This window comes from Stegostoma tigrinum, chromosome 12, assembly GCF_030684315.1.
Source record: "Stegostoma tigrinum isolate sSteTig4 chromosome 12, sSteTig4.hap1, whole genome shotgun sequence".
NCBI classification, from domain to species: domain Eukaryota; kingdom Metazoa; phylum Chordata; class Chondrichthyes; order Orectolobiformes; family Stegostomatidae; genus Stegostoma; species Stegostoma tigrinum.
The window spans coordinates 70758492-70784450 of record NC_081365.1 but is presented as its reverse complement, the minus strand read 5'-3'; the positions used below and the strand labels follow the sequence as shown (position 1 = coordinate 70784450).

Sequence of the window (25959 nt, the reverse complement as noted above, 5' to 3'; positions counted from 1 at the left end):
TGAGAGTAAAAACTGAAAGATCCGTGGGTGCTGTAAACCAGCAACAAGAACTGAAGTTGCAGGAAAAGCTCAGCTGGTCCGGTAGCATTTGCGAAGAAAAACAATCAGAATTAACGTTTCGGGTCCGGAGACCCTCTCTAAGAAACGTTAATTGTGATTTTTTTTCTTCACAGGTGCTGCCAGATCTTATCCAGCAACTTCTGTTTTTGGCCCTGGTTAGAAGAGTAAGTTGTCATGTTAGATCCGAGTCCCATGTGGGGAAAATGTGAACGTCAAGAAAAATAATGGGAGCATGGAACACACTATTCAAATGTACATCTGGCAAATGAATAATCACTCGTAAGGAAAGGGTCACATAATTACAACACAAAGTGTGTGCACGAGTGGTGTTCGAAATATAATAACGATAGAGGACAGGACCACACCATTCTGCAGCGACACCTCGGCAGTGCTGTTACACACAAATGTCAAAATGCAGACCCCAGGTACAACGCTGGGGAGAACAGCAGGCTGAACTGCACTGATTCATTGTTGCAAATCAAATCCTTCAGTTTGACGAAAGTGTCTCATTCCCAAAACGTCCAGTGGACAGCTCTGATATTTCACATTTCTGACATCTTTGATATGTTTTAGGTTCAGTACAGAATGTTGCTGCTAATAGTCTAGGTGATTTGACTGGAAGCCACCCAGCGTGTACTGCACTTTGGACGGGTTTTGACATTAAATACACCTCCTTTGCAATACTTCCGAGTTCGCTGTGATGAAGAGGGGGAGTGGATGAAGACAACTCCGGGAGGGTGCAAGAAACACAGCCAAGGTGCGAGTGGCCTGTTTGAATGGAAGGAACTGTCTGCAGTTCAGTTGTGACTATAACGTGCCGTGCCCACTGCCTTTGGCTGTATAAAGTGTCGCTTACAGGAGTCTGGGGTGAGTGGTAGACATCACCGAGAGAGTGAGCCTGCAGAGAGTCTTATGACTTTGTTCAACCGGCCATGAAAAAGAACGAGAGACAGTGGGAAGAGTGAGCCGGTAAGTAATTCAAATAACCTTGTGATTATCACTGGCTGCAATTAAGCTTGAAATAACAATTTAATACACGCATGAAATAACAGTTGACACTTCTGAAACCTCACTCGAAACTTAATATTCATCTCTGATACGACAAAGGCGAGGTATCATGTAAACAATAGTTGTGGGCTATGTTATTGCTTAAAGGAGTTTCTCCTCAGTGGGGAGGTTTAAAAAAGAAAACTTGACACCAAAACTCAATGCAAGCAGCAAATATAAACAAACGAGAGCTGGTAGGGTTTGCAAAGAGGGGAAAAGTTAGATCAGTCCATTATTGTCTGTTTCTATTCCAAAAGGATACCGAGCACTTTGAAGCAATGATCCCATTGCATCATAAATCAAATTCATTCTTCGACTCTCACGCATCACTTTTTAAAAAAGATTTACAGTCAGAATCCAAATGTTCTTTTGTGTGTACTTCACATTTCTAATTCCCTGGAAAGTTACACGACAATCAGATTTGCTTAACTTTTCATCAAATAAATTTCGAACTTAATTGACTTACACTGAAACCGCACTGTGGGTGAATTTTCCACAACCTTTTGCCTCTTATTCAACTCGACTCTATTTGACACATTGAAATTGATTCATCCCCATGCAAAATTCCATAAAGTTATAAATTTACACTCAAAAATTAAAATCTGTTTCCAGTGTTGCAACATTTTTTCAGATTTTCAATATTACTTAGAGCTGCAATATATTTTCTGTATCCCTCAAATACTTGTTTTAATATCAGAATATGTTAAAAAGATTCCAAAAGCACAATCTAAATTATGCTATACTTAATTTACATAAGTGAGTGCTTGATTGCTCTGATGAATTAATTTTATAAACATCAATAAGACAAGTTAAGGATGAATGTGAAAAGGATATTTCCACTTGTGGGATAATCTGGAACTAGAAGTCACTGTTTGAAAATCCAATGTAAAAGACAGAGGTAACCAGGATGTTGGTCTGTCAGAGGGGCATGTATCCTCAGAACTCTTGTCCTCAAAGTGGAGGAGGAAGGGTGCATGGTCCTTAATAAGCAAGGGGGTGAAAGGTTGTTAGGAGTAAGTAGGAATGTAGAGTAATCAGCTTAGCCATGACCTTATTGCACTGCATAGCGTGCTCAGGTAGGGCCCAGGCCTACTCTTGCTCTGAATTCATACGTTCATCTTGTGCCTCAAGTTAGGTCGAAGTGATGCTGGCCAACAACTCAGTCTTACGACTGGTTAGGGTGACTGGTCAGATCAACGGTGCACCCCTATTTAACTTCTCCTGAATGAATCTATGCTGTGTGCCCCAACTATATAATGTGAAAATGACTGCCTCACTCTTTCAGAAGTAGTTTTTATAAAACTCATTGGGCTTATTTAGGAACATAGCAGCAGAAGATGGCCGATCAGCCCTCCAGCCAGCTCCAATCAATAAGAATATGGCTGACCTGTGCCCTAATGCCATTAGCCCATATCCCTTAATATCTTTGCTTAACAATTGATCCAGTACCCACTGCCATTTGCAAAAGAGAGAGTTCCAAATGTCTACTTTTTGTGCCAAAGTGCTTCCTAACTTCTCTCCTGAACAGTCTACCCTAATTCTCTGAACATCCCCTAACTCTAGAAACTGCAAACAGTTAAAATACTTTTATCTTTATCCATCCCATCTTTTCCTGTTAATATCTTGAAGACTTTGATTAGGTCACCACCAGACCTTCTAAATGCTACAATAAACAGGCCTAATTTGTATAAATAAAGAACTGCGGTTGCTGAAAATCAGAAATAAAAACAGAAATTGCTGGAAAAGCTCAGCAGGTCTGGCAGTATCTGTGGAAAGAAATCAAAGTTAATGTTTCAGGTTGAGTGACTTTTCCTCAAGTACTGAGTTCTGAGTAAGGGTCACCTGACCCCAAACGTAAACCCTGATCTCTCTCCATTGATGCTGCCAGACCTGCTGAGATTTTGCAGCAATTTCTGTCTTAGTTTCTAATTTGTATCATCTCTCCTCAGAACATAACCCCTGAAAGTCCAGGCATCATTCTTGTAAATCAATGTTTTGTCAGGGTTTTGTATAACTGCACCATAACCTCGATATGCCTATACTCCAGTCCTCTAGACAGACACGCCAGCATTCCACTAGCTTTCTTGAGTGTTTTCTGAACCTGTTCATGATATTTTGAAGATCTCTGTACCTGAACCCCAAGTCTCTTTGGGCATCCACTGTATCGAACGTCATAACCATTGACAAAGTACCCTGATCCATCCATTTTTGGTCAGTCATACAGTATAGAAACAAACCCTTTAATCCAATTTGTCCAAGTCAACCAGGTTTCCCAAACTACACTGGTCCCATTTGATGCATTTAGCCCAAAGCCCTCTAAATCTTACCTATCCATGTACCTGTCCAAATGTCTTTTAGATGTTGTAACTGTACTTGCATCAACCATTTCCTCTAGCAGTTTATTCCATTCATGCCACACCCTCTGAAAATGTGGCCCCTCACGTTCCTGTTAAATCTTTCTTCTCTTACCTTAAACCTATATCATCTAGTAACAAGTGCCCAAACCGAGGGAATAGATCTTTGTTATTCACCTTATCCATGCCATTCACAATTTACCCTACTTAAGGCCACCCCTTAACCTCCTGTGCTCAAGGGAAGAAAATTCCCAGCCTATCCTGCCTCTCGCAACAACACAAACCCTTCAGTGCCAGTAATATTTGTGAACCTTTGCTGCACCTTCCCAATTTAATAGTACTATTCCTATAGCAGGGTGACCAGAAAGGCAGACAGTACTCCAAAATCGGCCTCACTGACGTCCTATACAGCTGCAGCATGACAACTTGACTCCTATGCTCAAATGCTCTGACCAATGAAGATAAGCAGACCAAGTACATCCGTACCTCCCTGTGACAATGCTTTCAAGGAACTATACACCTAAACTCCTAGGTGTCTCTGTTCGACAATACTCTCCATGGCCCTACCATTAACTGTGCAAAGCCTGGCCTGGTTCATTTCACCAAAATGCAACACCTCACATTTATCTAAACCAAACTCCATCTGCTAATCCCTAGCCCACTGGGGTCTTGATCAGGTGGGCCATTGTACTCAGATAACCTTCCACAATACCACCAATTTTGGCACCAACAGCAAATTACTAATCAAGCTTCCCATATTCTCATCCAAACCATGTATACAAATGACAACAGTGGACCCTATGCCAATACTTGCAGAACACAGCTGGTCACAGGCCTCCATTCTGAAAAACAACTCTCTGGCAACATCCTCTGTCTCCTCCTATCAAGCCAATAGAAGACCTCTCACTTGCTTAAATTGAACTCCATTTGCCACAGTTTTGTCCATTTACTTAGTTTATCATTATACCTTTGCAATTTTATGCTATCACCTACACGGTCCATGCCACCAAACTTTGTGTCATTGGCAAATTTGGATTCACACCTTTCTACACCACTCTCCAAGTGTTAATAAATCATGGGAATAATTGAAGCCCTAACAGATTCTAGAGTCACATCCTGCCAATTTGAGTACCCATTATTTTATAAATAGATTATACTTATGGCTATTAGTTTTGAACTTCCTCTAAGTGGAAAATATTTTGACTGCTGTGAACCTCATCATTATGTTACAGACCTCCATCAAGACGCCTCATGGTCTTAAGGCCAATGTAAAGCATAAAAACTGGCAGTCAGCTGCTGGCTTGGATACATTTTTAGGAACAAAAACAGGTTCATGAGTCTGCTTCACTGTTTTAAGTCTAAAGTGCGTCTCATACAAGTCTCACAGAGCCTTTTAATTCTTGTTCTCTATGCTCCTATTAATGAAGGCAACATGGTTTTGTACAGGGAAGGTCATGTCTTACCAACTTAATAGAATTGTTTGAGGACGTGACAAAGTTGATGCATGAGGGAAAGGCTGTAGATGTCATATACATGGACTTTAGTAAGGCGTTTGATAAGGTTCCCCATGGCAGGCTGATGGAGAAAGTGAAATCACATGGGGTCCAGGGTGTGCTAGCTAGATGGATAAAAAAACTGGCTGGGCAACAGGAGACAGAGGGTAGTAGTAGAAGGGAGTTTCTCAAATTGGAGACCTGTGACCAGTGGTGTTCCACAGGGATCTGTGCTGGGACCACTGTTGTTTGTGATGTATGTAAATGATCTGGAGGAAGGTGTAGGTGGTCTGATCAGCAAGTTTGCTGATGACACTAAGATTGGTGGAATAGCTGATAGTGAAGGGGACTGTCAGAAATTACAGCAGAATATAGCTAGACTGGAGAGTTGGGCAGATGGAGTTCAGTCCGGACAAATGCGAGGTGATGCATTTTGCAAGATCAAATTCAAGAGCGAACTATACAGTAAATGGAAAAGTCCAAGGGAAAATTGATGAACAGAGAGATCTGGGTGTTCAGGTCCATTGTTCCCTGAAGGTGACAACACAGGTCAATAGGGTGGTCAAGAAGGCATATGGCATGCTTTCCTTCATTGGGCGGGGTATTGAGTACAAGAGTTGGCAGGTCATGTTACAGTTGTATAGGACTTCGGTTCAGCCACATTTGGAGAACTGTGTACAGTTCTGGTCGCCACATTACCAAAAGGATGTGGATGCTTTGGAGAGGGTGCAGAGGAGGTTCACCAGGATGTTGCCTGGTATGGAGGGTGCTAGCTATGAAGAGAGGTTGAATAGATTAGGATTATTTTCATTAGAAAGATAGAGATTGAGGGGGGACCTGATTGAGGTCTACAAAATCATGAGGGGTATAGACAGGGTGGATAGCAAAAAGCTTTTCCCCCAGAGTGGGGGACTCAATTACTAGGGGTCATGAGTTCAAAGCGAGAGGAGGAAAGTTTAAGGGAGATATGCGTGGGAAGTTCTTTACACAGAGGGTGGTGGGTGCCTGGAACGCATTGCCAGCAGAGGTGGTAGACGCAGACACGTTAGCGTCTTTTAAGACATATTTGGACAGGTACATGGATGGGCAGGGAGCAAATGGACACAGACCATTAGAAAATATATGACAGGTTAGACAGAGGATCTTGATCGACGCAGGCTTGGAGGACCGAAGGGCCTGTTCCTGTGCAGTAGGTTTCTTTGTTAAGAGCACAATGTGCTTTACATACTACTCTCTCCACCTATCACTTGGTCATCTTGCTACTGTTCCTTTTATACCATGAACTAAAACTTCTCTCAAGTCTGTTGTGTAGCGCTATGTAATGCCTTCTGGAAACAGATGTATCCCATATAAACAACATTGAACCTGTTATCTCTAAGCAAAACTCTAGCTAGTTTAGCCAAACACAACATCCCCTTTAAAAATTCATACTGCCTCTTCTTAATTGATGTACCTTTTTCATGTAACTAACTTATCTCAAATAATAATTTCCATAAGTTTCCCCACCACCGAAGTTTAACTGATGGGCTGTTATATCTAGCTTGAATATTTAAGTAACTCTCACTCTAATCCAAATGCAATAAATCACCTTTAGAATCACCAATACTTTATAGAACATAGAACATTACAGCACAGTACAGGCCCTTCGGCCCTCAATGTTGGGCCGACCTGTCATACCAATCTCAAGCCCATCTAACCTACACTATTCCATGTACGTCCATATGCTTGTCCAATGACGACTTACATGTACCTAAAGTTGGCGAATCTACTACCGTTGCAGGCAAAGCGTTCCATTCCCTTACTACTCTCTGAGTAAAGAAACCACCTCTGACATCTGTCCTATATCTTTCACCCCTCAATTTAAAGCTATGCCCCCTCGTGCTCGCCGTCACCATCCTGGGAAAAAGGCTCTCCCTATCCACCCTATCTAACCCTCTCATGATTTTATATGTTTCAATTAAGTCACCTCTCAACCTTCTTCTCTCTAATGAAAACAGCCTCAAGTCCCTCAGCCTTTCCTCATAAGACCTTCCCTCCATACCAGGCAACATCCTAGTAAATCTCCTCTGCACCCTTTCCAAAGCTTCCACATCCTTCTTATAATGCGGTGACCAGAACTGTACGCAATACTCCAAGTGCGGCCGCACCAGAGTTTTGTACAGCTTCACCATAACCTCTTAGTTCCAGAACTTGATCCCTCTATTAATAAAAGCTAAAACACTGTATGCCTTCTTAACAGCCCTGTCAACCTGGGTGGCAACTTTCAAGGATCTGTATACATCGACACCGAGATCTCTCTGCTCATCTACACTACTAAGAATCTTACCATCAGCCCTGTACTTTGCCTTCCGGTTACTCCTACCAAAGTGCATCACCTCACACTTGTCTGCATTAAACTCAATTTGCTACCTCTCAGCCCAGCTCTGCAGCTTATCTATGTCTCTCTGCAACCTACAGCATCCTTCGTCACTATCCACAACTCCACCGACCTTAGTGTCGTCTGCAAATTTACTAACCCATCCTTCTGCGCCCTCATCCAGGTCATTTATAAAAATGACAAACAGCAGTGGACCCAACACCGACCCTTGCGGTACACCACTAGTAACTGATCTCCAGGATGAACATTTCCCATCAACTACCACCCTCTGTCTTCTTTCAGCAAGCCAATTTCCGATCCAAACTGCTATATCTCCCACAATTCCATTCCTCTGCATTTTGTACAATAGCCTACTGTAGGGAACCTTATCGAATGCCTTGCTGAAATCCATATACACCACATCAACCGGTTTACTCTCATCTACCTGTTTGGTCACCTTCTCAAAGAACTCAATAAGGTTTGTGAGGCACGACCTTCCCTTCACAAAACCGTGCTGACTATCCCTAATCAATTTATTCTTTTCTAGATGATTATAATTCCTATCCCTTATAACCTTTTCCAACACTTTAACAACAACTGAGGTAAGGCTCACTGGTCTATAATTACCAGGGTTGTCTCTACTCCCCTTCTTGAACAGGGGAACCACATTTGCTATCCTCCAGTCATCTGGCACTATTCCTGTAGACAATGACGAGTTAAAGATCAATGCCAAAGGCTCGGCAATCTCCTCCCTGGCTTCCCAGAGGATCCGAGGATAAATCCCATCCGGCCCAGGGGACTTATCTATCTTCACCTTCTGAAGGATTTCTAATACCTCTTCCGTGTGAACCTCAAACCCACCTAGTCTAGTAGCCTATATCTCAGTATTCTTCTTGACAACATTGTCGTTTTCTAGAGTGAATACTGTTGAAAAATATTCATTTAGCGCTTCCCCTATCTCATCTGACTCCACACACAACTTACCACTACTATCCTTGATTGGCCCTAATCTTACTTTCGTCATTCTTTTATTCCTTAAATACCGATAGAAAGCCTCAGGTTTTACCCTGATCCTATCCACCAACAACTTCTCATGTCTCCTCCTGGCTCTTCTGAGCTCTCTCTTTAGGTCTTTCCCAGCTACCTCGTAGCCCTCAAGTGCCCTTAACTGAGCCTTCACATCTCATCCTAACATAAGCCTTCTTCTTCCTCTTGACCAGAGATTCCACCTCCTTTGTAAACCACGGCTCCCGCGCTCTACAGCTTCCTCCCTGCCTGACAGGTACATACTTATCTAGGACACACAGGAGCTTTTCCTTGAATAAGCTCCACATTTCTAATGTGCCCATCCCCTTGCAGTTTCCTTCCCCATCCTATGCTCCCTAAATCTTGCCTAATCTCATCGTAATTGCCTTTCCCCCAGCTGTAACTCTTGCCCAGTGGTATACACCTATCCCTTTCCATCACTAAAGTAAACATAACAGAATTGTGATCGCTATCACCAAAGTGCTCACCTATTTCCAAATCTAACACCTGGCCGGGCTCATTACCCAGTACCAAATCTAATGTGGCTTCGCCCCTTGTTGGCCTATCTACATACTGTGTCAGGAAGCCCTCCTGCACACACTGGACAAAAACTGACCAGCTATAGTACTCGAACTATAGTGTTCCCGGTCAATATTTGGAAAGTTGAAGTCCCCCATGACAACTACCCTGTCTCTCTCACTCCTATCGAGAATCATCTTTGCTATCCTTTCCTCTACATCTCTGGAACTATTCGGAGGCCTGTAGAAAACTCCCAACAGGGTGACCTCTCCTTTCCTGTTTCTAACCTCAGCCCATACTACCTCAGTTGACGAGTCCCCAAATGTCTTTTCTGCAACTGTAATACTGTCCTTGACCAACAATGCCACACCTCCCCCTCTTTTACCATCTTCTCTGTTCTTACTGAAACATCTAAATCCCGGAACCTGCAACAACCATTCCTGTCCCTGCTCTATCCATGTCTCCGAAATGGCCACAACATCGAAGTCCCAGGTACTAACCCACGCTGCAAGTTCACCCACCTTATTCCGCACGCTCCTGGCGTTGAAGTAGACACACTTCAATCCAACTTCTTGCTTGCTGGTGCCGTCTTGCTTCCCTGAAACTTTATTTCGGACCTCCCTACTCTCAACCTTTTCTATAGTCGAACTACAACTTTGGTGCCCATCCCCCTGCTGAATTAGTTTAAACCCACCCGAACAGCCTTAGCGAATTCCCCCCCCCCCAGGATACTGGTACCCCTCTGGTTCAGGTGAAGACCATCCTGCTTGTAGGAGAATAACAACAACTGCAAGAGCCAGCTTGGCTGGAGTTTTCAAACCTGTGACATTGATCGAAGCAGCGTTCTATTTTGTAATACTGACGACATCTCAAAAAGTTCTAAATTGGCCATAAAGCACTTTGGGACTACTGAAAGGTATTGCATAAATGCTCGCATTAACAATGGTTGCATCATCTAACACCATATCAGATGATAACACACACACACACACACACACGGAACATATTTATATCACTTTGGCTGCCTTTCCAAAGACTTCAGAATTGTCTTTGTTGCAATTATTGTGTTTAAGATTCTTCATTGTGTTATTTTTCCTCATTTGTATTGATAGATATTGCCATCTTTGATCCTGGCAGACTCAAAGCTCACAATAAGCACCATGTGTTCCCTCTCAGTCCTCAACTTGTTGCTGTACTTGCTGTTCACTGTGAAAAGGGTCTGTCCTTTTCAGGACACCATCAGACACCTGAACACAGAGTTTGCGCGAAACCTTTACCAGAAATTGACAGTGGACGAAGAATACCGCAACATCATCATATCCCCAACAGGGGTCAGTATTGCACTAGAACTGCTACAGTTGGGAGCCAAAGGAAACACCTTCATGCAGCTGGAAAATGCATTAGGATACACTGTTCACGGTACTGGTGAATCTTCATATATAGTGACTGAGTTTTTGTAGAAGAATCAAACTAGGTTTTTCCATTTAAGTATGTCAGGATAGAGCAGTTTGATTGGTGCAATCCAATTGAATTTTGTTAAAACTGCAGCACAATCAGGGAACTTACAACGTAAAGTACATTAATGGTAAACCACGTTGAGCCCAAGTTGAGTTTGCATGAAATTAAACAGCGGTTTAAAAATAATTTTCCTGAAACTGGCAAATTCCCCACAAATAAAAAGAATGGTTCAGAAAGCTCATCAATTTGCATCTATTTTTATTTCAGTCACAGATATAGACATTTTAGAAGTTATTACATACTAAGAATGATTAGTTCACTAAGAAACTGACTACTTTGTAACAATGAAACCAGTGAACAATTCAGTGTATTGTAAGTGATGTAAAGTTGAGATCACTCATTAAAAATACTTTTTTCTGAGTTACCATATTTTCAGCTACATTAATAAAACTACACCAAAATTATGGTCATAGAAAGGAACAAATATGCTTTATTATATAAACTATTTGGATTAAATTTCTGAAAGATGTTCAGTTTGTCATTCCACTCGTCTCTACTGGCAGTCACTTGATAGGGTTAGAGTTAACCTCATCAGTCCACTATATGTACAGTGCGTTCCCAATGTCAGCACTGAACTCAAATGAAGTGAAAACAAACCACCCTGAGCTGCAAGAACTGTTTTGTGGAGAAACTAGGGCTGAATGGCCTGCTATTACTATATGATTTATAAATATATGTTTAAATCTAGATAAGTGTCAGGTGCTACAGCTCGGAAAGGCAAATCAGGGCAGGATTTACACATGGGATGGTAAGGACCTGGGGAATGTTGCAGTACAAAGAGACCTTGGAGTGCAGGTTCATAGTTCCTTGAAGGTGGAGTCGCAGCTAGATAGGGTAGTGAAGGCAGCATTTGATATGCTTGCCTTTATTGATCAGTGCAGAATACAGGAGATGGAAGGTCATATTACAACTGTACAGGACATTAGTTAGGCCACTTTTGGAATACTGTGTGCAATTCTGCTCTTGCATGTATAAGAGGCTGTGAAACTTGAAAGGGTTCAGAAAAGATTTACAAGGATATTGCCAGGGTTGGAGGGTTTGAGTGATAGGGGGAGGCTGAATAGGCTGGGGCAATGTTCCCTGGAGCATTGGAGGCTGAAGGTTGACCTTATACAGGCTTATACAATCATGATGCATGGACAGCCAAGGTCTTGTCCCCAAGGTAGGGGAGTCCAAAAGTAGAGGGCACAGGTTCAGGGTAAGAGGGGCAAGATTTAAGAGGGACCGAAAGGGGGAAGAGGGTGGTGTGTGTATGGAATGAACTACCAAAGGAAATGGAGGAGACTGGTATAATTACCACATTTAAAAGGCAATTGGATGGGTATATGAATAGGAAGGTTTTAGAAGGATATGGGCTAAATGCTGGCAAACGGGAGTAGATTAATTTAGGATAGCTGGCCAGCCTGGACGAGTTAGACTGAAGCGTCTGTTTCTGTGCTCCACATCTCTATGTCTTGAGGTTCATATGTAAGCCAAGATGCCTAGCTGATGACTGGTATCATGGTGGCTCTGCCTTAATCTGGTTTGAATAGTTTTAATTAGACTTCCAATTTACATGAAAATGCAGAAGTGTTAAGATTTTAACGCTTATCAACTTTTGTTACTTTAGTGTTCTCAGTTTCTCTATGCATTTGCTGCTGCTATTAACTTTGCAACCAGTGACTATTAATTTTGAATTTATTTTGCAGACTCTCGGGTACGACATTTCTTGCAGAGTATGTATGGGGACCTGGCAAACTCCACTCTCACGCCCACCATTCATTTGGCCTGTGGCCTCTTTGTGGAGGCCAACATGCAGCTTTCTTCACATTTCTCAGAGGACACAGCTGCCTGGCTAAATGGAAGCCTACAACGAGTGAATCTCAGCAATCCAAATGAAACTGCAGTGCTGATAAACAAGTGGGTCACCACTAAGAGTCAAGGTAACAAGTACAAGCCTGGAGCTTTTACATAACACACTTGCAAATTAATTTAATCTGATCACCAACTAAAGGACTTAATGATCTAATTTATGGATGGACAGTATCACAACTAGGACAAAAAGTGAAAGAACTGCAGATGCTGTGAATCAGGAACAAATTTGCTGGAAAAGCTCAGTAGGTCTGGCAGCATCTGTGAAGGGAAAAAAATACTGAGTTATCATTTCAGGTCCGGTGACCCTTTTTCACAGCTCAGGAAGGGTCACCGGACCAGATATGTTAACTGTTTTCTCTTTCACAGATGCTGCCAGGCCTGCTGAGTTATCACAACTAGGATATTAGTCGACTAAGTCTACTCCCAGAGAGGAGAAAGACTTGCATTTTGTATAGCACCCTTTATGAACTTGGGACTTCAAGGTATTTTATATCTACTGAAGCACTTTCGTGATGAGTAGTCACTGCTATGTAGCTAACATGATAGCCAATTTGAAGAGGACAAGATCTCATGAACACCAATGCCAATAAGATCCGATTATCCTATGTAAGTTTTCAGTTGAAAGATGAATACTGGCTAGGATACCAAAGAAAATTCTCTAGCTCTTCATTATGCTGTCACAGGATCTGTTCATCTACCCAAGGGGGTAGTGGGCTTTAGTTTATCATCTTTATCTCAAAGATGGCATCCCTGACAAGGTAGAACTCCTTCAGGACTGACTGGGAGATCAGCCTGGAGACTGGATGTGTTCAACAATCTGGAACAGAACCTGAGTATTCAACCTTCTGTCTCCAGGGTGAAAGCACTGCCACTGAATGCAGCCTGAAGCGCACTGGCACAATTTAAAAGATTTAAATTGTTTGAATGCCTGGTCTCAAAAAAAAAGCCTGCATCAATAAAAATGACCATGAAGCTACTGGGCTGTTGTGGAAACCCAAGTGGATCACTTTGACCGTCACAAAGCTGCTGCAATTAACCAGACAGAACTAAATGTGACTTCAGCCACAGCAACCTCACTGACCCATTGGCGTCCCCTCAATCGGCTGAGAAAGTCAGTGTCACACATCATGGAAACATCCTTCGGACCAACTTGTCCATGCAGACCAAATATCCTAAATTAACCCAGTTCTATTTGCCAGCATTTGGCCCATATCCCCATAAACCCTTTCTAGTCTTGTGCCCATCAGGATGCCTTTTAAACTTTGTAACTGTACCAGTCTCCACCACTTCCACAGCAGCTCATTCCATACATGCACCACCCTCTGCGTGGAAAAGTTGCTCCAGGTCCCTTCTAAATATTTCGCCTCTCACCTTAAGCCTATGTCCTCCAGCAGACAAGTCCCGAGGGTCAGATGGAACTTATCCCAGATTACTGTGACAGGCAAGAGAAGAAATAGCTGGGGCATTAGCAGATATCTTCACATCCTCTTTTGAGCACAGGCAGAGGACTGGAGACTAGCTAATGATGTTCCCTTGTTTAAGGAAGGAGGGATAATCCAGGAAATTATAGGCCAGTGAGCCTGACATCTGTGGTGAGGAAGCTCTTGGAGCAGATACTGGAGGGACAGTATATATGCACATTCGGAAGAAAACAGACTGGTTAGTGACAGGCAGCATGGTGTTATATGGGGAATGTCATGTCTCACCAACCTGAATGAATTTTTTGAAGAGGTGACCAAGATAATTAATGAGGGAACAGCTGTGGTTGTAGTTTATCTGGACTTCAAAAAGGCATGAGAAAGTACCACATGGCGAATTGGTACAAAAAACTAAAAATCACATGGGATTCAAGGTGGGCAGGCTAGATGGATACAAAACTGGCTTGGTCATCGAGGCAGAGGGTAACAGTGGGATGGTGTTTTTCAGAATGGAGTCCAGTAACTACTCGTGTTCTACAGGGATCAGTCTCAGGTTCCCTGATGTTTGTAGTACATAAAAGGGATCTGGAGGAAAATGTGGGTGTTCTGATTACTAACTTTGCAGATGTCACAGAGGTTGGTGGAGGTGCTGATAGTGCTAACAACTCTGAAAGGATACAACAGGACACAGATAGATTGGCAATGTGCTCAGAAATAGTAGAAGGACTTTAACTGGACAAATGAGAGGTGATGCATTTTGGAGGATCAAATTTAGGTGTGAATTATGCTGTTAACTGCAGAACTCTTTGGAACATGAACATACAGACGGATCTGGGCAGAACCACAGTTCCCTAAAAGTGCCCAAGGTGATTAAGAAGCATACAGCATGCTTGCCTGCATCAGCCAGGGTATGGAGTACAATAGAGTTGGCAAACGATGTTGGAGCTATATCAAACCCTTGTTAGGCCGCATTTGAAGTATTGTGTGCAGTTTTGGTCACCACACTACCAGAATGACGTGGAAGCTTTGGTGTGAGCGCAGAGAAGGTTCACCAGGATGTTGCCTGGCCTTGAGGGCATTGACAATGAGGAAAGGTTAAGACGACTAGGATTGTTTCACTGGAAAGACAGAGGTTGAGAAGAGACCTGATAGAGGTCTACCAAATTATGAGGCAAAGCAAGCGTGGATAGAAAGAGTGTTTTTCCCAGGGTTGAAGTTTCAATTACAAGGAGGCACAAGTTCAAGGTGAGAGGGCAAAAGTTTAAAGGGAGGTGTGCAAGGCAAGTTTTTCCATGCAGAGTGTGGTAGGAACCTGGAACGCAATGCCAGAAAAGGTGGTGGAGGCAGGCACATTGGCAACATTGAAGATGCATCTGGATGGTTGTATGAAAAGGGAGAGAAATAGAGGGATACAGACCAAATAAGGGCAGGAAGTTTTTTTTAGTTAAGGCATGATGATCAGCATAGATTCGGAGGGCAAAAAGGGCCTGTTCCTGTGCTGTACTGTACTTCTCTTGTTCTAGTTTTGGATTCCCCTACTCTGGGGAAAAGGCCTGGACTATTCATCCAATCCATGCCCCTCATGATTTTATAAACCTCTATAAAGATCATTCCCTCAGCCTCTGACACTTCAGGGAAAATAGCCCTGGCCTATTCTGCCTTTCCCGGTCACTCAAACACTAACTCTGGCAACACCCATATAAGTCTTTTCTGAACCCTTTCGGGTTTCACAACGTCATTTGTATAGCAGGGAGACCAGAGTCAGTTGTATCAAATTGCCACAAACATGGGCTTGGGGTTCCATGAGGTGGGACACTCAAAGTAGGCAAACAAGGGCAATAAATGGCACTGCTGTGATGGAAATATAACAAAGATTCACTATTATACAATGGTGTGTTCCTGCAGACATTTCCCAGGGTATTTTGAACTCTAGTTTCCAATGAACATTGTATATGGTTTTTATTTACTGTGGAACTATAGAGAGTTGGGTCACCATGTTGGGGCAGAATGTGCGTCGAAACTGCACTGTTCCTGCTACCCACCTGATAGCTGAGAGCAAGTGGGGACTCCAGTTCTAGCTGCTGGCTCAGAGACAGGAACACTGACCCAGGCACAGAGAGACCTGGAGAAAGGCTTGGGAACAGGTCACCCTCTGTTAGAGCTATGGTGTGGGCTCAGAGAGGTTTGTGTAGCAAGCCACTTGAAATTTACTCAATAGCCCAGAATGTTATAACAATTATTAGTAAATAAGGACAGCACCTGAATCAGGGCTTTGGTGGTCCAGTGTGTGTCCCCAAAGGTCTGGACTGGAACTTGGGCGGCCTGAGATCCCAGCAGCCAGGTGAACATGGCAATGGAGTTTCCCCCAACATCTGCAGAAAAGCAGAAGAGATCCAGCCAGCTCAGAGTAAATGTGCCAATAAAAGGAGATTGTGCCCTCATAGGAAGTGCATTTGCAGCATAGTTAAGCACTTAAGACAGACTGCAGTAGTTGAACATTTAGCTTTACTTCTTTATTTTAAAACTTAATATTGAGTGACTGCAATATTTAACTTTTAACTTTGTTCTTAAGTTTCTGTACCTAGGCACTTGTACCCAAGATGACGCTGTTATGTGACAACATTGAAAAACTCTACTCCTGTACTTTTGTACTTGGGAGTACACATGCCAATAATGTCTAAATTTAAAATCAAATAAGCAAGAAACACAAATCAAATCTATTTAGCCAGTGAACCCACGGGGAGGTGAGAATTAATTTGAGAGAATGTTCCAAAGATCTGAACTGCACTGTTCAAAAAGGTGGTGGAAGCAGAGTAATAGTAACGTTAAAAAGAACAATTTTTGAGGACTTCTCGGCAAAGAGAGAGTGGAACAAATCCAGTAGTTTTTTCCTTGGTAATCGGGTGTATAGCCTTTATCTGTGATGGGAGATGAAAGATTTTTCTAAAGAGTTGGAACAGAGATGGGGGCAATTACTGACATCTGGATTCGAGTTTATTCATTAATTTGCAGCCAAGTCAAACTTAACTTGTTCAATGTTTCACTTTGAAGTGAGATCGAGATAGGTTGACACAGTAACCTCAAGTTAATAGCAGCGTCCACTAAGTGTTTTTAAAACAGTTATTTCAACTGCACTCTCTAAACAGAGTTTTCGGGTCTCCTTTCACAGTTGGAAGTGATTGACACAAGGCAATCACATAACCAGCAACCATTAGCTTACAGAGACTGTCGATGGCTTTTCACCTCCTCACTGGAAGGTTGACTATTCTTAAAACATGTGCTTAAGCCCCTGGCTCATGTTGTTACTTCAGCACAGTAATAAGAGACACCACACTGAAGAAGATACCATATTAGACAAGAGGTCCTGCCCTTCCACTCACGTGGATCTAAATGAGCCCCCGGCTAAAAAAAAAGTTGGAAAAGAATTCTCCCTGGTGTCAGGGCCAATATTTCTCCCTCTGCCAACATTATAGATTTTCTGATCATTTATTTCAGTGTTGCTTGAGGGATCTTGCTGTACGCAGCACTACATTCCTGCCTTTATGGCGATGGCTGTAATAAAGCATTGTACTGGCAGTCAAATACTTTAGAATGTCCCGAGGACATAAAAGGTGCCTTATAAATGCAAGTCTTCCTTTTCCTGTGATCTGCCCTTGAAATACATGTGGTCAAGCAACACATGTTAAGTTCTTTGTGGAGATATACAAATCCATCCAAACTTGTCTAACAGCAGAAAATGTGAAACTTAGTGTCCTGTAACTTACTGCTCGCTTGCAAGGTCTTTTCTAAAGGAAATGATTCTAAGATTCAGCACATTAAATAATGACAGTCCAAAAACCAATTAGGGTGTGACTGCATTAAAGAGTACAATGAAAACATTGTAGTCCAATCGGGATGGTATTGCTTAACAGCACAGAATGAGTATTACAACCTACTTCCAATTACAGCCTAGTCCGTTTGCTGATTATTCCAGTCAGTGTGTTTTGCTGCTCTTTCTTGCAGGAAGCATCTGAACAGAGTTTGTGAACCAGGGAAGAAGAAGAAACAAAAATCAATGCAAATCCAGATGCCCCAGCAACTGTACAACTCGTACCGTCTTAGACATAGGGGTGTAACTTGCAATGAACCACAAATCAGCTTAAGTTTATTGGCTTTACTATTGAAAAGTGAACCAGGAGGAAAAACCTGTTTCCAACAATTCAGCAATTACACTAATAAGATAACATTCATTGGATAAAGTAGTTGTGGCTTGTAACTACATAATGCATGTGGATCATTTCAGTTATGAAACAGTGAACAATTCTTGCACAATTATGCAAATTAATATTCCCAATGCACATTTTCAATGTTGCTCAATTTTTAATGCACTACAATTTTGAAAAAAGCTTCTCAGCCAAAATACTTCATCACACAATAACCCTGGCATTTCCTGTTATGACAGGTGAAATTAAAGATTTCATGCCACAGCCTATGGCACGTGCATCACTTACACAGATTGCTGTGATTAGCACCGTATATTTTAAAAGCACGTGGGAGAACCAATTTTCAACCTCAAAGACCCAACACCTCTCGTTTACCAGGGCGGATGGCTCTGTTGTTAAAGTGCCCATGATGTATCAAACATCAACTGTCAACTATGGTAAGTATCGTGCTGTTACTGGCAGCTGAAAGGATTAGTTCCTGCACTGGATCTCAAAATGAGCATCATGACTTAGTACCAATCTCATGCCTTAAACCATATTCATGGCACACAGTTTAAACCGAACCAATCATCCAAAAACTCAACTGAACCTGCCTCCATTGCATTCCATCCCCAATTATTCACCATGCGAAAAAGACTTGTCCCAAACCACATGTATGATATTTGCAAATCACTTTAAAATCTGTGACCTTTCAACCTCGACCCTTTTACAAGTGAAGAAGATATCTCCCGATTTACTATACAGGTTCAAGTCTCACCCGCTCCAGAAATGTGTAAAATCGCTGAACAGGTCAATTTTAGAAAATATCATTTTAAAAAAAAGAGCTACAGGATATTTCTGAAAGCACAATGTTAGCTCAAATTTAAGAACAAATGCACCACAGGTTGAGACACAGGTTTCATCCCCAGCTGGAGCTCTTGACTTTGGCATGCCACCGGGGAGCTAAGCAAAAAGCCAGAGACTATTGAGGAAGTATTTGCAAAGAACCTCTCATGAAGTATCAGCTTTCTTCCTCCTTGGCCAAAAGACAGAATATGGGTTTGGGGAATGAAATAAACAAACAGTTGGGAAAATGTGCAAATGATGGAACCAAAAAGGAAAAGGCCAAAAGAGGGTTTACAATGGATGAACACAGGTCAGCCAGTCACCCCCGAAACCATTATAACCAACAACTTTAGAAAGCCACCTTTGCTCCACGTACTTTGATATCCTCAGCCAAAAGAGTCAGTGACCTGGGGCTATCTGGTCAACATTACTCTCGCAAACTTGAGCGTTCACTCAGGAGAAAAATTGTTACATGACCATCGTATCAATGAATATTCCACACAGCCACTTCTCAAGCCTGATGAAATCTTGGGTAACATTTGCCATAATTTAAAACAATCCTTTCCAGTAGTTTTCATGTTTCTGAAAAAAAACTCAACATTCTGACCAAAAGAAAACAGTTGGTTCAGTAACCCTGTGTCTTAAATTCACCATTCAGGTCCTTTACGGCAACTGTGGAAAACGTTCTCAGTCTCTTTATGAAACTTGGATTTCAGACAGCTAGCTTCAATATAGTGTGTAGTTTTGGTGTTTCTTAATCTACAGTTCCTTCACCTGGTTTCACCATTCTGGAAGAAATGCTGAAAGACAGCTTACTGAGTAATCCAATTTTTGCCTTATAAAGTTATAATGCCCTACTGTCTCTTATTTTGTCTAAAACAACTTAATATTTCTTCCAGAGAAAATATTCTTTTGTTTTTCAATCAAAAAGTGGCAGCTTGCTAGACCTGCTCTCTGCAGGGGATTATTCCACTAACAGATAAGTAAGGCACTGACTGAGATTTAAGCATAAAATCTGCAAAACAAGAACAGAATATTTGCCTTTGAGCCTGTCATTCCTCAAAATCTCTTGCCGACCTTCCTGAATGTGAAAACAATTGCGAAACTCTGTATACATAATGTGGAAGTCTTCTTTAAGGCTGGAGGTTTAACCAACGTATGCACCATGAGGTGACAACCTTGAGACGACATTGACGTGCAGACACAAGGGTCTCATCAGCCACCTTCACTGGTGTACTATTTTATGGCCCTGTTGATGAAATAGCTTGTTGAGGTGGAGTGTCATTTCAGCAGTGACTGGGTGTCACATAGAAAGAACTTTAAAATACTTTGACTAGAAGTTGGACATGGATTGATATAGGGGATACAAAAATGATACTTCTTTTGACCAAATGGTGAGGGTTAACTTTTACACGAGTTTGACCACCACTCAGGCACAAAGAGTATATATTTTAAATAAACCTGACCTAGTGATAGTTCTTTTGTTCCTCCCAAGATGACTTTAAATACCAATACTTTCCCTCTGCCTAATAAATTGCAGGCCAGGTCAAGACTAAAAGTAATCAGAGGTTTAAAGCGATTGAACTCAACTACCTGGAACATGCAGTGAGCATGCTCATTGTCATTCCCAGTGAAAGAGAAAAGCTCATCTCCTCTGTAGAGTCACACATCACAGCTCTCACCCTTTCAGCATGGACCAACAGCATGCGAAGAATGAAAATGGAAGTTTTCTTACCTAAGTAAGTCATCTTATTGTAATTCCTTTTGGGATTCTCAGTAGCCTGATAGTAGCAATGACATGAATTGACACAGAGGATCAAATCCAGAAATCTATTTTCAGATCAGTAGAAATCTCAATTCTTGCAGTGGCTGAACTGTGAAACGTAACAGCTCCACTCAAGTCACCTCCAAACACATTGATCCGCTGAAAATGACACTTGTTATGAAGTGACAGGGAGTGAAATTTTAAGCATTACATTTTAAAACAAAGTTCTAATTTAGCTGATGATGAGCTTCCAAATTGTAATAGCTACTTCAATGCTGGAGACTTATCTTAAATATTGGTTGCATTATCACACTGAATTGTTTTACACCCTTCATTGCTCGAGTTCCAGCATCATGACCTCCCAGATCAGACATAGCACAGTTAGTCATTCAGCAGAACTGCCTCTGCACTGCCCTAGACCATCACAGTTCTATCCCCCGCCCAAGCCATCGTTATACGACTGGGCAAGATCGGCAACTAACAAAAGTTGCACGATCCTTTACACAGTGGATTACTTAAGATCGACAAACAGGCAGGGACAAAGGTTACTCCCCCACCCATGTCCCACTATCCCAAAAGTATGAACTAAATTCTATAGGGAGGTAAAACTAAAGAAATACAGCCACATGCTTTACCCTAACACTAAATAGTCATTTTTCACCTTCGTCTATCCACTCAATGTTATTCTGCAGGACAGTCAGTCAGTCTGCTATTCAGCTGTGCGAAAACATGGACACAAGTCAGCAAGGTCAGGGGATTTTCTCTCACCCCTCAGGGTGACTCTGCCTTGACCGCTTAACAAATAAAACTGTTCATGAAGCAGGCATCCTGGCACATTGCTTCACCATAATGGAATCAAAATACTGCAATAACTTTGGCAATGTAGTGTTTGGCATTAAGAAATGCTTGGATGCTCAATTTGCTCCTTCAACTTGTTCTCTCACACTATACCATTCTGTTCTTGAAGCAAATGATAACGCATTCAATCCCAAACTTAATCTAGCAGCAGATGACCGGTGGGGGGGTCTGCGTTTCTCTGTAGGAAACACGTGTGCAGCAGGTAAGTCAGTAAGGTGAGAAATTAAAGTTGTATCTTTCCACTCCATGACTGCACATTTGCATACTGACATGCTGTTATAATGACCCTCAGTTTCCAACACATCACATTTCCAACCCTGGTCTTTGTAGTTTATTCTTCATGAAACATCAGCTGATGTCCATCACTGTCCAACTTAGTTACACTGTGCTTTAAGCTATTGCAATTACAATAAACTCAAAACTGATTGGATCCTGTCCCACCTTAACACACAGGTTTAAAGTTCAAAGTAAATTCAACCTTAAGACATTGCTGACCACTCTGGGAATCACTGACCTTTTCAATCCCAGCAAAGCAGACTTCAGTGGAATTTCTGGTAAGCCAGGCTAAGTTAGTGTATTGGTTAAAAGCTTAACATTTCAATAAGGCTTCTTTCAATACTGTAATCCGTACTAATAATCTGGGTCATTCCACGTCAAAATTTTCAATTGATACGAACAAGTGATTTAGTTGCTGACATTTTAAGTTTCCTTTTCCAACTTTAATTAAAAAAAACTTCTTTCTGGCTAACACTAATGAATGAAACCAAAATTCTAATTCCAGTATTAAATGTAAAATGAGATTTCAGTAATAACTGATGCTGCTTCACAATTTTAGAGCAGGAAAAGCTGTTTGTTTCTGAAGCTATCCATGAAGCAAAAATAGAAGTGACAGAGGATGGCACCGAAGCAGCAGCTGCTACAGGTATTTACTGTTTCCAAGAAGCATTCCCAGAGGACCATGAACAATTTCTTCAACAGAATGATACAGATGTTTATGTACAAAACTAAGGTCAAACCTGTTTCTTGACATTGAGATGTCAGGTGCAGCACTCCAACCAGAAACCTCACATTTCTAAAAAGTTAGCATGCCAAATTTACCTTGAATCAGCTGTGGGTTATGCTCTAGTTTGTGACACAGCCTCTACCCATAGGCAGAAGGGAAATGAAGGAAAATACATTACACAATGATAATAAACAGCCTCTTTTCCTTTTATCCCCCGGCTTCACTCCGGATATTACTGGCCTGGCTAGCTTATGTTGCCCATTGCCCTTCCTCTTGAACACAGCAGCTTGCTCTGGCCATCTCAGAGGCTGATTAACCATATTGTTGTGGGTCTGGAGTCACATGTAGGCTAGACCAGGTCAGAGCAATAGATTTCCTTCCCTAGAGGCATTACTGAACAAGGTGGTTATTTTGTAATCACCACTGACATGAGTTTACAATTCCACATTTTTCACTTAAATTTATCAGCTGTTGTGGTGGAACTTGAACTGGTGTCCCCCAGAGAATTAGCCACTGCTTTTGGACTACAAATTCCAATATCACCACTAAGCCATCTTTTCTTCTGTTCTGTATATGACAAAGGCCTTTTGCCACGTTTAAAATTTTTCAAGTTCAGGAAACAGTATCACTTCAGTTTATAAAAAGGGAAATAAAACTCATGGCAGAAAGTTATAGAAACAAACAATTCCGTCAAAATGGAAGTTGTGTAAAGGGCTGAAGGGGGATATAAAGGATAAATCCACTCACAAGCACCATCCATAGGACTAACAACAGTGTCATATACATCGAAATAAAAGAGACTCAGTCATTCTCAGATGGCACAGCAGACACCACGGTCAGGCAAGTACCTGAATTTATGTTGCTATAGACAGACTTCATGTGTAGAAAATTTGCGGATTGCAATTACAGCCAAAAGGTTTCAAGAAGATGGATTTCAGAAGTGAGGCATCAGAGGGTTGGTTGCGCCTATAAAACTTCAGATTCAAGTGATGGGTACAGGGAGAGAAAAGTATTTCTTCTTGCACCTACTAGAAACAGTTAAGACAAATGCATGCATAAAATACATGAATTAAATATTATTCAAAACTTATAAGGTAGTACATAAAATATTTAACAAATATATTTCACCAATTATTTCAAATGACCCAATTCAGACATAACTTTTATAACTATTATTTCATTTGGTTTTAGCTGTGGTTTTGCTGAAAAGGTCTCGAGCCCTGGCTTTTAAGGCTGACAGGCCATTTTTCTTCCTCCTACGGCACACCACAGGTAATGTGTGTAAATCAATGTAAATACACCATGGGTAATACAATTCATCTTCAGTTGCAGCAGCTCTAGGTCAGTTTACTGTACGATTTTTACACAGTAATTGTGTGAACCAAGAAGGGTAGAAAGATTTGACATCATTTCGCACAGAATGTACTTGATCCTCAGCCACTGGAAAGAAATCAACATTAACTCAGATTTCTTCAAATTTTTTCTGAAGGGTCTAGGCCCAAAACATCAGCCTTCCTACTCCTCTGATGCTGCTTGGCCTGCTGTGTTCATCCAGCTCCACACATTGTTATCTCAGATTCTCCAGCTTCAGCAGTTCCTACCATCTCTGTAACAATTTTAACCATAACTGTGCAAAGAAAGCCTATAATGCAGAAGAACATGTCAGGCAAAGGAGTATAGCCAAGAATGGCTACTGAATCAAATCAATAGAAAATAAGACAAACTAAAATCTTCATCAAGAAATACTTTAGGAAGGATTCCTCAAAGACCATCTTACCAAAGAAAAGACTGGGGTGGCTGCTGATTGTACAGCAAAGGTGAAAAGGATGCAACATGGGCTACAGGTGTAGAGATGCAGAGTTCTTATGGGAAGCAAGGAGGAAGGGTCAAGAATAACAAAAAGATAAGAATGTCAAGTATTCAGGATTGAGTCAATGAGAGTGCAGGTGATGGGGTGAACAGGACTTGGTCCACATTAGGATAGGAGTTTCAGATAAGCTCAAGTTCAGAGAAGGGGCAAGATGGGGAGACTTGCCCATAAAACATGGAGCAAATGAAGTTTGAAGGTGGCATGAGAGAGTTTCAGCAGATGGGCTGAAGTAGGGATGAGGAAAATCCTGTTAGCAAGAACTACAGAAAGCTACGCTTTCATCCACAGCGCTGACAAGGGCACGACATAATGTGGTTAATTCCCATTGACACTGCTCCATGGTTTGCAGGTGGACCTGAGATACTCGCTACAGGGCAGAAATAAACACAGCCATGTCACTTCAGATTACATTCTAGTTTAGGCCACTTTAGCTTGAAATTAAGTGTCAATGATGATAATAAAATATATGCCACCCGTCTGTAGGTCTTTGAGATTCCCTTTTGACAGAGCTTCGTTCCTCAGCTCTGCATTAGAATCAGGTAGCACAGCAAGAGGCCAGTCAGCCCTACGCTGGTTCTTCCAAAGAGTTTAAGTAGCTCCATTCTCGCCTTCCATTTTTGATAAGCAGGGGTCTAAATTTCCTTTAGGAAATTACAATTGAATCTGCTCTCAGCATCTAGAATGCCAGGTTAAAAACAAAAATTCTCACCCCCTGACTTCCTTGCTCAGTATTTTAAATCCACATCCTCTAGTTACTTATCCTGCTTGCCACTAGAAACAGTTTCCCTACCTAAATCGACCAAAACTCCACATTTTGAATACCATTATCAAATCTCAACCTTATTCAACCTTCTCTGCTGAGAATGATCCCAGCTTTCCAGATCTAACCGAAGTCCCTCATCCAATAAGTCTGCTCTGTACCAAAGCCTTGACATCATTTCTAAAATAAAAGGTGCCCAGAATTACTTACCACACTCTAGCAGATGTCTAAACAATGGTTAGGCGGACAATAAAAATTCTTTGCATGTTTTTGGCAATTATACTATATCTTGCAATATAGACTGAAATTAAATCAGTTTCTCATTTGTAACTGCAGCTCAAAAACATCACTCTTTCATAATGGGCTAATAACTAACATGATGGAGTATTCAAATTGAACAAACTGAGTGAACTTGCTTTTAATATATGTAAAGGGTTACTATTAACATCATCCATTTAATTCTACAGGAAGAATTCTTTTCATGGGCCGAGTAATGGATCCTCTTGAGTAAACACATTTCCAAATGTTTTACTCCCCATCCCGTTTTTGATTTAGAAATAAGATTTCTGCTCTTGGAGAAATTTATAGACCTCAAGTACCTATCTTGTAAATTTGAACAGCAAACAATAAATCTACCTTGGTGTGATTATATATTCAAGTTGCAGAATTTTTGTTAGAGATGAATTTGGAGTGACAAACTAAGTTTGTATGTATTTACAACCAGCCGTAATTAAAATGACGGAATTGTGATGCTAAAGAATGCAGCTAACATGTACACAGAATATGACAGTCCTGGTCACCAATATCCTGGCTGATTACTCGCCTGATTTCTCAGCACCTGACACCTGCACATGTAACACCTAGTGAAACAGCAGAGCCACAGGAATTTTAAACGGTTAAGACTTGGTATACAGTTTTCCCAAATGTCATCCCTCAGCCATTCATTCCACTTCAAAACATAGGCTGCCTTGTGTAAAATGGAAATTCAATCCAAACCTTATGTTGCTTATCTATGTATATTGCTAAAGAGT

The 25959-nt window shown here is 41.5% G+C and overlaps 1 protein-coding gene across 2 annotated transcripts; it reads left to right on the top strand.

The window, feature by feature from the left end:
* Positions 1-562: 562 nt before the first annotated feature.
* serpine3 (serpin peptidase inhibitor, clade E (nexin, plasminogen activator inhibitor type 1), member 3) lies at positions 563-25544 on the top strand. 2 transcript variants are annotated; one of them, XM_048541109.2, is made up of 9 exons: positions 563-1029; positions 9968-10274; positions 12062-12295; positions 18087-18284; positions 20213-20411; positions 21749-21849; positions 22131-22217; positions 23490-23570; positions 25396-25544. In XM_048541109.2, the coding sequence occupies exons 2-9, from the start codon at positions 10016-10018 to the stop codon at positions 25437-25439; spliced, it is 1203 nt and encodes a 400-aa protein (XP_048397066.2). In that variant the 5' UTR covers positions 563-1029; positions 9968-10015; the 3' UTR covers positions 25440-25544. The 2 variants fall into 2 exon arrangements, with proteins under 2 accessions (XP_048397066.2, XP_048397067.1); XM_048541110.2 differs by lacking the exon at positions 18087-18284.
* The last annotated feature ends 415 nt before the right edge of the window (positions 25545-25959 follow it).

Excerpts from the sequence above, each read along its gene's own strand:
- serpine3 (XM_048541109.2), top strand. The coding sequence starts at position 10,016 with ATGTGTTCCCTCTCAGTCCTCAACTTGTTGCTGTACTTGCTGTTCACT. Across the intron at positions 21,850-22,130 it reads AGACTTCAGTGGAATTTCTG|AGCAGGAAAAGCTGTTTGTT; the intron begins GTAAGCCAGGCT and ends TCACAATTTTAG. Across the intron at positions 23,571-25,395 it reads CCTCCTACGGCACACCACAG|GAAGAATTCTTTTCATGGGC; the intron begins GTAATGTGTGTA and ends TTAATTCTACAG.